The 14,306-nt window shown below is 44.6% G+C and overlaps 1 protein-coding gene across 1 annotated transcript in view; it reads left to right on the top strand.

Moving 5' to 3' along the window:
- The window catches only part of GALNT17 (polypeptide N-acetylgalactosaminyltransferase 17), a 457,848-nt gene that overhangs the window by 182,032 nt on the left and 261,510 nt on the right, over window positions 1-14,306 (top strand). The window contains exon 3 of the mRNA XM_003794210.2: window positions 14,163-14,306. This exon is cut by the window's right edge and continues 5 nt beyond it. Coding sequence (XP_003794258.1) covers window positions 14,163-14,306 — 144 coding nt within the window. The remainder of the gene's footprint in view (window positions 1-14,162) is intronic.

The following is a 14,306-nucleotide window of genomic DNA, read 5'->3' on the forward strand; positions in this document are numbered from 1 at the left end:
TGTGAAAATCCAAGCTTTTAATTAAGCCTTGCAGTTCCCTTTAATTTTGCAATGTGGTTCTGTCATCCATGAATTCATCTAAACTGAAGCGTGCTTTTTCTGCTTTATTTGTTCGTGATAAAAAATAAGAATAGAAAAGGTATAAAGAAGCAAGAAAAATGATTGATAATTTCAACACCTAGAGGCAAGATGACGTTTTATTGTTGTTTTGCCTGGAATGTCTTATTCCCCGAGAGAGTCTGCCTATTTTTACTTATTTGTTAGTCATTTGTCTTTTTTGTTTTCTGAATCGTGTGTTTTTGTTCATTTATCTAATTGTGTTCGTTGGGTTTTCATTATTGAATAGTATTAAGATCTTTTATTCTTTTGTCATCACTGTAAATGGTTATTTTTTGCAGTTTCTGTTGTCTTGTAATTTTATTTTGATGATCAGAGGTTTGCATTTTAATTAAACTATCATCTTTAGACTTAGAAATTCTTCAGTATCCAGAATTTGTATGAATATTCACTTACATTTTTGTTTTTCTCTCCTTGTATTTGGAATTCTAAATTTAACCGTTTTATCTGGCTGACTGAAATTGATTATGATGTGTGTTTGAAGGGGAGACATTTGCTATTTTACCTAGTAGAGAGGCAGTGCTCCCACTATAATTTATTGAATGTTTTTTTTTCCTTACCAGTTGGTGGTACCTTCCTGGCATAGATTCTCTAAGATCAGATCTGTTCCTGGTCTCTTGGTTCTATTTCATTTGTCAATTGCCTTCTTCTAGGACCACACAGGTTGGGTTGTATTAGTTTGATATTGGATTTAATATTATTCATCATCACATAGCACACAATGATGTTTCGGTCAACAACAGATTACATAATGGAGTTGAACAATTCCTGTCTTCTAGTGATGTTCTAGCCCTCATCTTGTAATTACTTCTAAAAAATAAATTTAGTGCAGTATAAGAATACGTTGTTTTTACAATAGTGGCCAGATGCAGACGCTCATATTATAATCTTAGCACTCTGGGAGGCTAAGGCGGGTGGATTGCTTGAGCTCAGGAGTTCAAGACCAGCCTGAGCAAGAGTGTAACCCCATTTCTACTAAAAATTGAAAAATTGTCCAATTAGTTGGATGTTGTAGTGGGCGCCTGTCTACTCAGGAAGCTGAGGCAAGAGGATCACTTGAGCCCAAGAGTGTGAGGTTGCTGTGAGCTCTGATACCATGGCACTCTACCCAGGGCAACAGAGTGAGACTGTGTCTCAATAAAGAAACAAAGTCTACAGTAGTGTGCAGTAGTGGCCCAGACCCTCACGTTCACTCCCCACTTACTGGCTCAACCCAGAGCAACTTTCATTCATGGTAAGTGCCCTAGACAGGTGTACTATTTTTTTAATCACTTATACCATATTTTTGCCTACCCTTTCTATATTTAGATATATTTAGATACATGAATACTTACCATTGTGTTACAGTTGCCTACAATTTGGTACAGTCACTCAGGGTACAGAGCAGCCTGGGAGCAATAGGCTATGCCCTATAGCCTAGGGGTGCGGCAGGCCATGCCACACAGCTGTCTGTAAGCAGGCTGTGGTGTTTGCACCACCACGAAGTCACTTAACAGCACAACACTCAGACCTGTCAGGGAGAGCTGCATGACTGGATGTCTCTGGGTTTTCTTAATACCCTTCCCCCTTGACAGTTTGGTTATTTATGGTTCCCTGTTTATTCTTTCAGATTCAATGTTGAAATCATGTGTCAAGTGCTAAAATTATTTCCATACAAATCCTTTAAAAAGTAACATGTATAGTATTTTTAAAATTATAAAAGCAATGTGTGCTTGGTGTAGAAAACTGGAGACCAGGCCAGGATGCCTGTAGTTCTAGCTACTTGGGAGACTGAGGTGGGGGATCACTTGAGCCCAGGAATTCAAGGCTGTAGTAAACTATGATGATAGCACTGTGCTCCAGCCTGCGTGACAGACCAAGACCCTGTTTCAAAAACAACAAAAAAAGACAGAAACCTTAGACCACAGTGAAATATAAAGGAGTTAACAGAGGCTTATTGAAAATCATCCACTCAAACCCTTCTTGATAAACACGTCCTTCTTTTCAGAGGATTTGGAGTTAGGCAGATGTAGGTTTGAAATCTAGCTCTGCCTACCACTCACTTGACTTTGGGAAAGTGACTCTGAGCCTCAGTTTTCTCATCTGCAAAATGGGTTTGCCTACATTACTTATTGTGAAGCAGAATGAGATTGTGTATACTCTGTCCAGTCCTTAGCAAAGTAGCTGCTGTGGCTGAGCTCTCCCATGCATGTATGTCCTGCAGGGGTTGCTCCTTCTGCCACTGGTCTTCTGGGACCAGCAGGCGAGCTCAGTGGTTCCGTGGTGGCCAAGGGCATAAGTAACCCTCCTGAACCTCATGCTCTTCTTGTTCACCTGGTCAAAGCAAGTCATGTGGGCAAACCTAGAGCTGAAGGGTGGGAAATAAATTTCACCTGTTTAGTGGTAAAAACTTCAGAGTCATTTAGCAAAGGACGTGGAAACATGGAGGGTGAGGGATGGGTGATGAATGCATTTGCCACACAGACAGATTCTACTCAATTGCTCTAGCTGTTCAGGGAGGGAGAAGGCACTCTAGGGTAGGGTGAACAGATTTTAACATTCGGAAGCGGGACAACATGGCCTGAGGGCAGGGTGGGGATGGGGGCGGGGCAGGGGACAGGACAGGGCCTGACAACAATGCAAACTTTGATAAGCAGTTCTCGATAATCACTTCTCAACGATTATTATTATTACAGTTTAACATTATAAAATTAACAAAAATAATATAAAACTCATATCCTGGCGAAATAGCCACATGGCAGCCTAAAACCATATATTCCCTTCTTGTTCTCCTGCCCATTTGTGCATTCTTTCCAAAAATCAGGACTTTTTAAAAACGCCGCGGGACGTAGGACTGTCCCGCCAAAAGCGGGACGTCTGGTCACCCTACTCTAGGGTCAACTAAGACAGACAGGACCAGATTAGGGCTGAACTGGGGCTGGGGGGAGGCGGGGCGGGGGTGTAAGATCTGAAGGAGAGCTGTGTGTGGCCTGTCCTGGGGGAAGACTTTATAAGTGGAGATAACTACAATGAAAGTAACACAGTAACTCTGAGGATCTACTGGCCGCCCAGGAAGGGTTAGTATCAGTAAAAAAGTCAGGCTCAAAGGGCTGATTAGGGCAGACCAGCAAAAGGAAAGCTGGTGAGGTTGGTTGTATGTCTCTGACTTCTGTGCTGAAGTTACAATATAACAACCTTTAGAACCAGTTTGGAGCTCTGAGAGGGGCTGGAGGGGCCCAGGTTGCTGAGACTTGGCTGAGAGCAGTTTCTGGCTTTCAGTCTCCACGAAGAGTCCTCCTGCTGGTTGACTTCTGGATCCTTCCTGGGCCTTGGAATAAGCCTATGTATGCTTTCCAGTTTGTACCATTTTCTAAGGTATTCTGATCCCACCTGCAGGGTTGGGGCTGTCCCCTCTCATTCTCTGTGCCTGAGAAAGGTAGCAGGATAAATACTATGTATGAATAACAGAGGCAGTATTTCCTGTGCCTTAAAGCACATGGAGGATTTTTTTTTTTTTTTTAAGTTCTGGCCTGAAACTGTCTGCATTAATTTACCCTTAATTGTTTTTAGAAATTCTATTCCTGAGCCACGGCTTAATAAAAATCGAAGGTTTTTTTTTGTTCCTTGTTTCTTTTTGCTTCAGTTGAATTCATCAAGATAAGCTGCATCATACCCAGACAGATTCGTTTACTGAACTGAGATTCTGGGCTGCCTCCCCCCGCCACCCTGCGTGTGCCTCTGTGTGTGTGTGTGAATGTGTATGTATGTGTGAGTCCTCCCTTCATTCTAGGGAAAGCCGGAAACGGTGGTTGGAACTGAAGATAAAAGAAGGAAAAGCAACCCCTTCCACTTAAAAGCAATCCTGCTGACAGTGGAGAGACAGAGTTTCTTTGCGTGTGTCGGGGTCGCCTATTATACCTTGAAACTGGCATCGCCAGCCAAGAAGAACTGAGCCTCTTCTTGGATGGATGTTTTGGCAAAGACAATTGCCCTGTCCTTGGAAAAGCAACTCTTTATGACTCAAAGAAAAATACTTCCCAGGTAGCCATGGAGCCAGTAGGTAATTAGTCTAAGAGTCAAAAATGTCTTGAGGAATATTCCAAAATAAAAGTTTATAGGAACGAGGCTGGCAGAGGAGGCCCAGAGCTTTGTTGACTTTAAGATGCTTGGCAAACAGGCTTGGGCCAGTCACTGCTCTGGGCCGTGGTGGGGGGGCCCCACACTGACTGGTGCTCTCTGGATGTGTCACCCGTGTCTGTCCCTTCCTGCCATGCTCCCTTGGGAAGGCGATGGAAGATACGAATCTTTCCCCAGAAAAAAGCCAGTATGCACACACTCGCTAAATTTTACATTCAGTTTCTAGGGGTTTTCCTAAGGCCCCATAGACCCCAGGGTAAGAACTCATGCCGTGGAATAGGCTGAATCTTGATTTTTGAAAATTGCCCCAGTATGACTGATAAGGCACACACCGACTCAGATGCTAGAGTAGGCAGTTTGTCCGGGAGACTGCTCTGTGTGGGAAGGGAGCTAATGAGGTGTGTTGCTCCTTCCTGGAGGAACTGCAGAGCCCAACTGGAGGAAATTAAGCCACTCAGCAGAGTGTACATTTTCCCTAATAATGAGCGCTCCCGACGAGGGGCTTGGTACATCTCAGCGATTCCACCCCACATCCCGTTTTGCAAGGTTTGCTGTTGCTAAAAATGATACCACTCTTTGCTGAGATGATAGGCCAGCCTTGATGAGGAGGAAAGTAAAAAGGGCGTATTGGGCTGGTTAATGCACTTGACCCAAGCAGCTTTCAAAATCTGAGCCCTGATTAGTAAATCAAGAGAGACAGAAGTGCGGCTGTGTTCGGGATGGTATCTTTTAAGTGTCGAGGTGCCATCACCAGTGTGTTAATTGCAGTAGGAAGTGAGTCATGTCTTTGATCACAAGAAGAGTGAGGAAATGCACAGAGAACTGAGGAGGGATTTCCTTTGTTCAGTCCGTAACCATTTATCTGCCAGGTATTGCACTGGGCTCAGGGGAAACTGAAAGAAATAAGATGCATGAGGTGCCTAATATTTGCACTCCTGGGGTGAGAGCACAGAGCCAGGAGTGCTGGGAGGCAGCCTGCAAAGAGAGAGAAGGCCACTAAAGGGATGTGCCTGGCCTCAGCCTGGGAGCTGGGGAGGCTGGGGCTGGGGGAAGTTAGGAAGTGTTGGGTGGGTGAAGGGCGAGATGGGTAGAGAGAAGTTCGTGTGAATTGACTGTGTTCCTACTTCTAGGAAATATGGGTATTCCTAGTGTCCTGAGGAAAGGGTGGGAGAGAGATGAGTTGGGGTTCCACATGGGTGCCAGGCAGAGGCGTTTGAACCTAATTCTGAAAGCTTTGGAGGGACAAAGAGCTAGTTTAAGTAGAGGAGTGACATGATCACACTTGTACTTTGAAGAGATCACTCTGGCAGCAGAGGGACAGTGGGGGCGGGAGGCTGCAGTGGGGGCAGGCTGGCAGTCAGGGACCAGTTAGGTGGCTTTTGGTGTCATCCAGGAGATAAGTGATGAGGACAAGAGCTGAGGTGGTAGAAATGGAGGCAGAGAGGGACAAGCATTATAAAGAGATCCTGGTGGTGGCAGAATCTCCAGGATTTGGTAACCTGTTGGATGTATTGACAGTCATGGCTTTAATTTAACTCCTTAAGAGACAGGGTGTGCCCTTTGATGAAGATAGGAAGACACAAAGGAAGAAAGATTCAGTTTCTGACATGCTGAGTTTGGGGTGTGTGTGAGCTGTCCAGGGGGAGATCCCAGTGGGTGGCTGAAGCTTCCGTAAAGGTCCAGGCTAGAGATGCAGGTTTGGGAGTACTCTGTGGACTGGTTGGAACTGTGGACTCGCATGAGGTCATGTATGACCAGTTTATGAAGAGAGAATGGCAAAGGGCAGAAAAGGAGCTTGAGTATTTTTGAAAGTTGAAGGACTAGCAGAAAAGGGAAACCCGCGTCCCAAAACAAGTGTCCAGGGAAGATCACATGGTGGAGGGTGGTGGCGGAGAGCTGGGGTGGGAAGGGCAGAAAGAGTGAGTATACGGAACCTCAAAGGAAACAGCACTTAGGTAAGGGCCCCAATGTTCTGCAGAAATGATATTCATCTGTGGTGAGGTTGGGATGCTTCCCTTCCCTGGCCATGTAGATGTCCCTGGAAACTTTAACAAGAACAGCTTTAGTGGAATAGGGTCCACAGAAGCCAAAAGACGGTGGATTGAGGAATGAATGAGCAGTCAACGGGAGACAGGGAGGGAAACCAAAGAGAAAGACGGTAATTAAGGCCTAGGGAAAGGGATTTTAAAATTTTGATAGGAGAGACTTGCGTCTCTTCTTGAGTTTAAAAAGCCAGGAGGATGGTTTGATCTGGAGCTGGGGGGCTGGGGTTCTTCGGGGCTGGTGGGAAAGAAGGACAAAGGAGCCTAGGGGCTTGGCTGGGGCAGAGCATGGTGGGGGGAGGTGCAAAGATTGCAGTGGGACAGGACACAGGTGATGCCAGGAAAGGGCTAACAGACGGAGAGAAAACCTGGTGGCCCGGAGGCCAGAGTGTGAGGGGCTTGGAGAGTGTGAGGTGGGAGAACTGGAATGAAAGGAGGATGTGGCTGTTGAAGTCAAAGGAGGTTGAAGTGCAGCAGTTGCAGGAGAGGTAGGGTCCAGGGCAGGCCGTGGGAGTTTTGAGATCATTGCACTGTGGCGAACCAGTCCTTCAGGAAGTCCTTCTGCCATCCCTGTGGGTGGGTTAGGGGCTCGGTGCTGTGATAGGAAGGAGGGATTCCTACAATGACAAGGTTCTGATGAGCTATGACACTCAGTCTGGTGTAATCCAGAGTCCAGAGGGGATATGTTTGGAGAGAGAGGATGAATTTATTTTTTCCAATTTTTTGTTATGTTAAAATATATATGACATAAAATTTACCATCTTAACCATCTCAAGTGTACAGTTCTATGGCACTAGGTACATTCTTTTTAATTGAATTGAATTGAATTTTCTCAAATTAATATGAGGGTAGAAATGTTTAGGTTACATTGTTTTCACTTCTAAGGTAAAGTTCAAGTTGTAGTTGAGCCCTTCACCCAGTTGTACACATTAGGTGAGATCCCGCCAATTGCCCTCTCTCCTCACCCCTCTCTCCTCTCTTTCCCTTCCCCCTTGCTATGCTTATATTTGTGTTTTATCTTTCCCGTGGACATGTAGTTGTTTATATATTGGTTTCATATTAGTATTGAGTACATTAGATACTTACTTTTCCATTCTTGAGATACTTTACTAAGAAGAATGTGTTTTAATCCATCCAGGTAAAGCTGTAAAGTCCCCATCTTTTGTTATGGCTGGATAGTATTCGATGGTATACACATACCACAGTTTGTTAATCTGTTCATGGGTTGACGAGCACTTGAGTTGCTCCCACGACTTGGCAATTGTGAATTGAGCTGCAGTAAACATTCTGCTGCAGATGGCCTTATGTTAAAATCATTTTTGTTCTTCTGGGTAGATACCTAGTAACAAGACTGTGAGATCAAACGAAAGGTCCACTTGTAGTTCTTTGAGAATTCTCCATACTTCTTTCTGCAGAGGTTGTATTAGTTGGCTGTCACACCAGCAGTGTGAAGGGGTTCCCTTCTCTCCACACCCATGCCAGCATCTGCAGATTTTGTGATGTGGGCTAATCTCACTAGAGTTTGGTGCTATCTCAGGCGAGTTTTGATTTGCATTTCTCTGATAATTAGAGATGATGGGCATTTTTTTCATGTATTTGTTGGCCATTCATCTGTTATCTTCAGAGAAGTTTCTGTTCAAGTCTCTTGGCCATTTATAAATGGGGTTGTTTGCTCTTTTTTTGTTGATTAATTTGAATTCTCTGTAGATTCTAGTTATTGCCCTTTGCCAGAATTATCTTCTCCCATTCTGAAGGTTGTCTGCTTTAGTTATGGTAGCCTAAGTTACCTTTTAGCATGATAAAGCCTTTTTAGCTTTATCATGTCCCATTTATTTATTTTTGGGATTGGTACAATTGCCAGGGGGATCTTCCTCATAGAATCTTTTCCCAGGCCAGTTTTGCCAAGCATTTTCCCTACACCCTCTTCTAGAATTTTTATTGTTTCATGTCTTAAATTTAAATCTCTTATCCAACTACAGTCCATTTTTGTCAGTGGTGAGAGTTGAGGGTCCAGTTTCTATCTTCTATACATGGCTGACCAGTTCTCCCAGCACCATTTAGTAAATAGGGATTCTTTACCCCAGTGCATGCTTTTGTTAGGCTTATCAAAGATCAAATGATGGTATGTGGCAGAGTTCATCTCTAGGGTTTCTATTTTGTTCCATAAATCTCTTTCTATTTTTGTGCCAATACTATGGTGTTTTGATCACTATAGACTTACAGTTTAACCTGAAGTCTGGTAATGTGATACCTCCATATTTGTTTTTATTTCTAAAAATTATATTGGCTATTCAGAGTATGCAAATGTAGAGGAAATGGACCAATATCTAGAATCACACCACCTTCCAAAGCTCAACCTGAAAGAATCATAAATTTTGAATAGGCCTAAATCAAGCACTGGAATTTCTTCAACAATACAAAATCTTCCAAAACAGAAATGCCTTGGACCAGATGGTTTCACACCAGAATTCTACCAAACCTTCAAAGAAGAACTAGTACCTATTGCATGATCTCTTCCAAAACATAGAGAAGGAGGGAATTCTCCCCAACACATTCTACGAAGCAAATATCACCCTGATCCCTAAACCAGGAAAGGACCCCGCCCCAGAAAGAAAGCTATAAGCCAATATCATTTATCAATATTGATGCAAAAATACTCAGTGAGATCCTAACAAACAGAATACAGTGACATCTTAAAAAGTTATACATCTTGATCAAGTTAGTTTTATCCCAGGGATGCAAGGTTGGTCCAGTATACGTAGATCCATAAATGTGATTTACCACATAAATAAAATAAAAAACAAAGACTACATGATGCTCTCATTTGATGCAGAAAAAGGCTTTTGACAAAATCCAGCATCCTTTTTTGACAAGAACACTTAAGAAAATAGGCTGAGATGGGACATTTCTTAAGCTGATAGAGGCCATCTACAACAAACCCACAGCCAATGTTATATTGAATGGAGTAAAACTGAAAACATTTCCACTCAAAACTGGAACTGTTGCCACTGCTGTTCAACATAGTGCTGGAAGTCCTAGCCACTGCAGTCAGGAAAGAGAAGGAGATCAAGGGTATTCAAACAGGGACAGAGGAGGTCAAACTCTCACTTGTTGCAGATGACACAGTCTTATACCTGGAAGGCCCCAGGGACTCAACTACAAAGTTCTTAGAAGTGATCGAGGAATATAGCAGTGTCTCAGGATACAAAACCAATGTCCACAAATCAGTGGCCTTCATATATGCCAATAACAAGTCAAGCTGAAAATAAAATCAAAGACACAATGCCTTTTACTGTAGCTCCAAAGAAGATGAAATACCTGGGAATATATCTAACAAAAGATGTAAAGGATCTCTATCAAGAGAACTATGAAACCCTGAGCAAATGAATAGCAGGAGACATTAACAGATCAAAGAACATGCCATGGTCATGGCTGGGAAGAATCAACATTGTTAAAATGCCCATACTACTCAAAGTAATCTGTAGATTTATATTTATTTATTTTATTTATTGAGACAGAGTCTCACTTGGTCATCCTTGGTAGAGTGCCATGATGTTTTAGCTCACAGCAACCTCAAACTCTTGGGTTCAAGTGATCCTCTTGCCTCAGCCTCCCAAGTAACTGGGACTACAGGTGCCTGCCACAGTGTCCAGCTATTTTTAGAGATGGAGTCTCACTCTGGCTCAAGCTAGTCTCAAACCTGTGAGCTCAGGCAGTCCACCTGCCTCGGCCTCCCAAGTGCTGGGATTATAGTCATGAGCCACCATGCCTGACACTAGTAATCTACAGATTTAATGCAATCCCCATCAAAGCACCAACTTCATACTTTGAAGAACTTGAATAGTGTTTCATTTCGTATGGAATCAGAAGACCCTGAATAGTCAGCCCAAGTTTTAGAAAGTACATTTTCACTGTTGTGCAACCATCACCACCATTCATCTCCAGAACTTTGTCTTGCAGATTGAAACTCTATACTCACTGAACAATTATGTTTCTTCATTCCTCTCTTCTATTCCCTCACAGCCATCATTCTCCTTTCTATGAATTTGGCCATTCTAGATACCTCATGTGAGTGGAATCATACAGAATTTGTGTTTTCGTGACTGGCTTATTTCACTTAGTATAAGGTTCATCCTTGTTGTAACACATTGCAGAATTTCTTTCCTTTTTAAAGCTGAATGATATTACATTTTAAATATATAGTTGTCCTTCAGTATCTGCAAGGGATGGGTTCTGGGACCCTCCTTAGATACTCAAATCCCCGGATGCTCAGTTAACTTCCTTATATAAAATGGTGTAGTATTTGGACATAACCTACACATATCCTCTCATATTCTTTTTTTCTTTCTTTCTTTCTTTCTTTCTTTTCTTTTCTTTCTTTCTTTTTTTTTTTTTTTGAGACAATCTCATCTCATTCTGTCATCCTGGGTAGAGTGTCATGGTGTCATCATAGCTCACAGCAACCTCAATCTCTTGGGCTCAAGCAATCCTCTTGCCTCAGCCTCCTGAGTGGCTAGGACTATAGGCACCTGCCACAACATCCAGTTAATTTTTTTTTTTCAGTAGAAACAGAGTCTCCTCCTTGCTCAGGCTGGTCTCAAATTCCTGAGCTCAAGCTGGCTAACTTTTCTTCTTCTTTTTTTCCCCCCCTTTCAGTAGAGACAGAATCTTGCTCTTGCTCAGGCTGGTCTCGAACTCATGAGCTCAAGCAAGTCTCCCACTTTGGCCTCCCAGAATGCTAGGATTACAGGGCATAAGCCACCTCAGCCCTTCCATATTCTATAAATCATTTCTGGATTACTTATAATACCCAATACAGTGTAAATGCTAAGTAGACAATTGTTATAATGTTTTATTTATTTATTAATCATTGCATTGTGTTTTTTTTCCCCAAAACTTTTTCAATCTGCAGTTGGTTGATTACACAGATGTGGAACCTGTAGATTAAGAGTGCCCGTGGCTTGGAGCGAACGGGAAGGGGGAAATTGTGGGGGAGTTTTGGAGGTCAGGGAAGCATCCCAGACATGTGGATGGATGGGCAGATGACAGACAGACAGTCAGGTGAGCTGAAAGGTGTTCACTGCCCCAGAGCTGTCACTGGTGGGTTATCTGTCCCTGCTTTCTTTCCTCTGTGACAATAGCTTCCCTGAGGGTGTTTTTCCTGTGGTTAGCCCTTTATGGAGAGGAACTGGGTTTTGAATTTCTTTGCAGCCCCCTTTGGGCCTTGGGCATTGATTGAAATTGCTCCAGACCTTGAGATAGCTTTGCTGCCTCCAATCTTCTTTCAGACAGAGAATTGTTTTATTGCTTCCTGACTGTTACTGAAAGGAAATTTGTAATTCTGGGACCCAGATCCCAGTCAGTGTTGTTGGGGGAGCACATGACACCCCTAGGTATGGATTTTGAGGTATTTTGCAGTTTCTATGGCAGGTCCGTCTCTCCTCATTCTCTGGGTGTCTTTCATATCTGAAATCTGTTCCTTCATTCCCCATAACCTTCCAGGCTTCTCTTTCTTACCTGGCTTTTGTAGCCTGGGAGGCCTCTGAGAAGGCAGGAAACTCATCTGAATCTTCATGTTTCATTATATGGAGATGGCTGGAAGCCAAACTCTGAGTCCATGGCTCCCTTCCCAATGGACCTGCCCAGCACTGGCCAGTGCTAGGCCACCCAAAGTCCCATGCATGCCACCCCAGCACAGAGGCCCTAAACACTTTCCACCTCACAGCTCTGCAGGAAGTGGGAAGTGAGGAAGGGGCTTATTCCAGGTGCCATCTGCAGGATGTGGGCCCTCCTATACCTACAGTTTGGATACACTGAGCGAGGGTCTCCAGGCCCCAGTGCTAATTGGTTCACAGCAGCAACGTCTCCGGGGCAGGCTGTATCAGTTCCTGTTCTCCCTGCAGACTCTGGTGAGACTGTGACCTGCGAGGCACCCCTCTCTCTCTCTCCCCTCTCCTCCCATCTCTCCTCATCTCCCTTCCCTCACCTTCTGTCCTGGGGCATCAGGTGTCTGATATATCAACTGGTGCCCGAGCTCACTCCTGACCAAAAATGCTGAAAACTTCAGCTGTCCATCTTTCCATCTACCCAGTATATTCAGAACATCTTCTGTATATCAGGTAATAAACTAGGCTTAGAGATTTTTTTTTTTTTAGCAAGTATTTTAGAAAGAACCAGACATCTGGTTAAACATAAACTTAAACATTTTTTTTTAAGGCAGAGAAACCAGTCCCAGGAATAAGTGTACACAGTGGTTGGGTGTGCACTGTGCACCCACACGTGTGGCTGGTGAGGAGTGGGCTGTGATGGGGCAGCTGCCACACAGCCAGGCTCAGGACAACTGCTCTCCTCTGATGGAGGGGCCTCCGAGGGACTTTCTGAGATGCCCTTGTCCCTCGGATCACCACGCAGTAAATGAGATGATTGCTGCTAGCTGCCTGTGAGTCTGTCATAACCTTTCTAAGCTCCCTGGCAGCCCCCAGAAGTGGATTTACAGCGACTTGGTGAAAATGAGGCCTCATGATCAATGGATCCCTGGACGATCTCCTGCAGGAGACACAAATGCATATTGTAACAAAACTTTATTTTCTTCTGAAAATTGCCTCCATGATTAATATGGCCCAACATAGTCCAAGCTGTTCAGCATAAGAAACAGCCATATTTCTTGCTCCCTTTTCAGAGCTGCTCCCCTCTCCTGCCATCCCTTCCTCTGTTTCTTTGTTTTGCTCCAGAACACACTGGGCTGTAGACTGGGCAGTCTCTCCCAAGGAGAGGAAGGATGTGCTAAGATGTGCGTACCTCTGTTCTACTTTGTTTCTGCTTGGTATTAACGATGTGGCTTAGACTTAAGCATAAAATAAAATTCCCCCTGCTGCCTGGACAGAGTATCTGTGCGCTGAGACTGAGCGATGCAGAACACGTACCCGGGTGTTAAATCATCTCCTACATTGTGGAGTCCCCGGGGAGGGCCAGAGCTGTGAGCTGAGTCCAGCCTGGATGAAAAGAATTCTTCCTTTTCATCTCTGTGTTCAGGCGTGTGAGAGGTGCCAGAATTTGGAGGGAGGAATGTCAGCAGATGTCCTGTCTCCTGCCCCCAGGGAGATTCTAAAAGAGTCAGGGTGTGTCAGCAGCACACTGCTGCAGGTGGAGGAGCCTCTTTCTTCACTGTGATCACTGGTCTGAGAGTTTTATTTCCTCTCTGGGAGAGTGGGAGCCTCCAGGACAGCAGCACAAGGCACTTAGTGGGATCAGTAAGGGTCTTAGTATGGGTGCCCCTAGAAACAGACCTCAAAACAAAGATTTGAGTGCATGGAGTTTATCTGGGAATTCCCCTAGAGTCCCACTCTAGGGGAGTGGGCAGGAATACCAGGAAGGGAGGCACCCCAAAAGGGCATGTTATGCAGATCGCCCCTGTGGGGGATGTGGGCTTCTCCTGCTGGGGGATTCAGGGCCACCCTGCTCCAGGGTGTAGGAGCAGGGGTTTTGCACATCACTTCCCAGTGGTCTTTACCTGAGAGCATTTGGGGGTGGCAGCAAAGAAGACTCCAGACAAGGAATTGCAGGTGCTGGAATGGGAAGTCGTGCAGGTATGCACTGATGCTGGGACACAGCAGGTGACACAGGGACTTAAAGGTAGATGTGTGCCCAAGACTCATGTGGGCCTTTCCCTGTGGGCTTGTACGTTTGGGGAAAATGGGGCTGGACCTTTCATGCTCCCCAGCTCAGGTTTTCTTCTTATCTCCTAACCAGGGAGAGGCCAGCAGAGAACCAGTGATTCACTCCTTGGGAGGACCTTGTGGAGATTCATCTGAAATCCTTCCCGTGTCCATCAGCAGTGCACATGCCATCCTCGCTCTCACTCTGCTTGGCCGTTCTCTCTTTCCCCAGGTGTAAGGAGCTCAAGTACTCCAAGGAGCTGCCTCAGATCTCCATCATCTTCATCTTTGTGAACGAGGCCCTGTCGGTGATCCTGCGCTCGGTCCACAGCGCCGTCAATCACACGCCCACACACCTGCTGAAGGAGATCATTCT

Source organism: Otolemur garnettii, unplaced genomic scaffold (genome assembly GCF_000181295.1).
Source record: "Otolemur garnettii isolate 467f Iridium unplaced genomic scaffold, OtoGar3 scaffold00077, whole genome shotgun sequence".
In the NCBI taxonomy this organism is placed as follows: domain Eukaryota; kingdom Metazoa; phylum Chordata; class Mammalia; order Primates; family Galagidae; genus Otolemur; species Otolemur garnettii.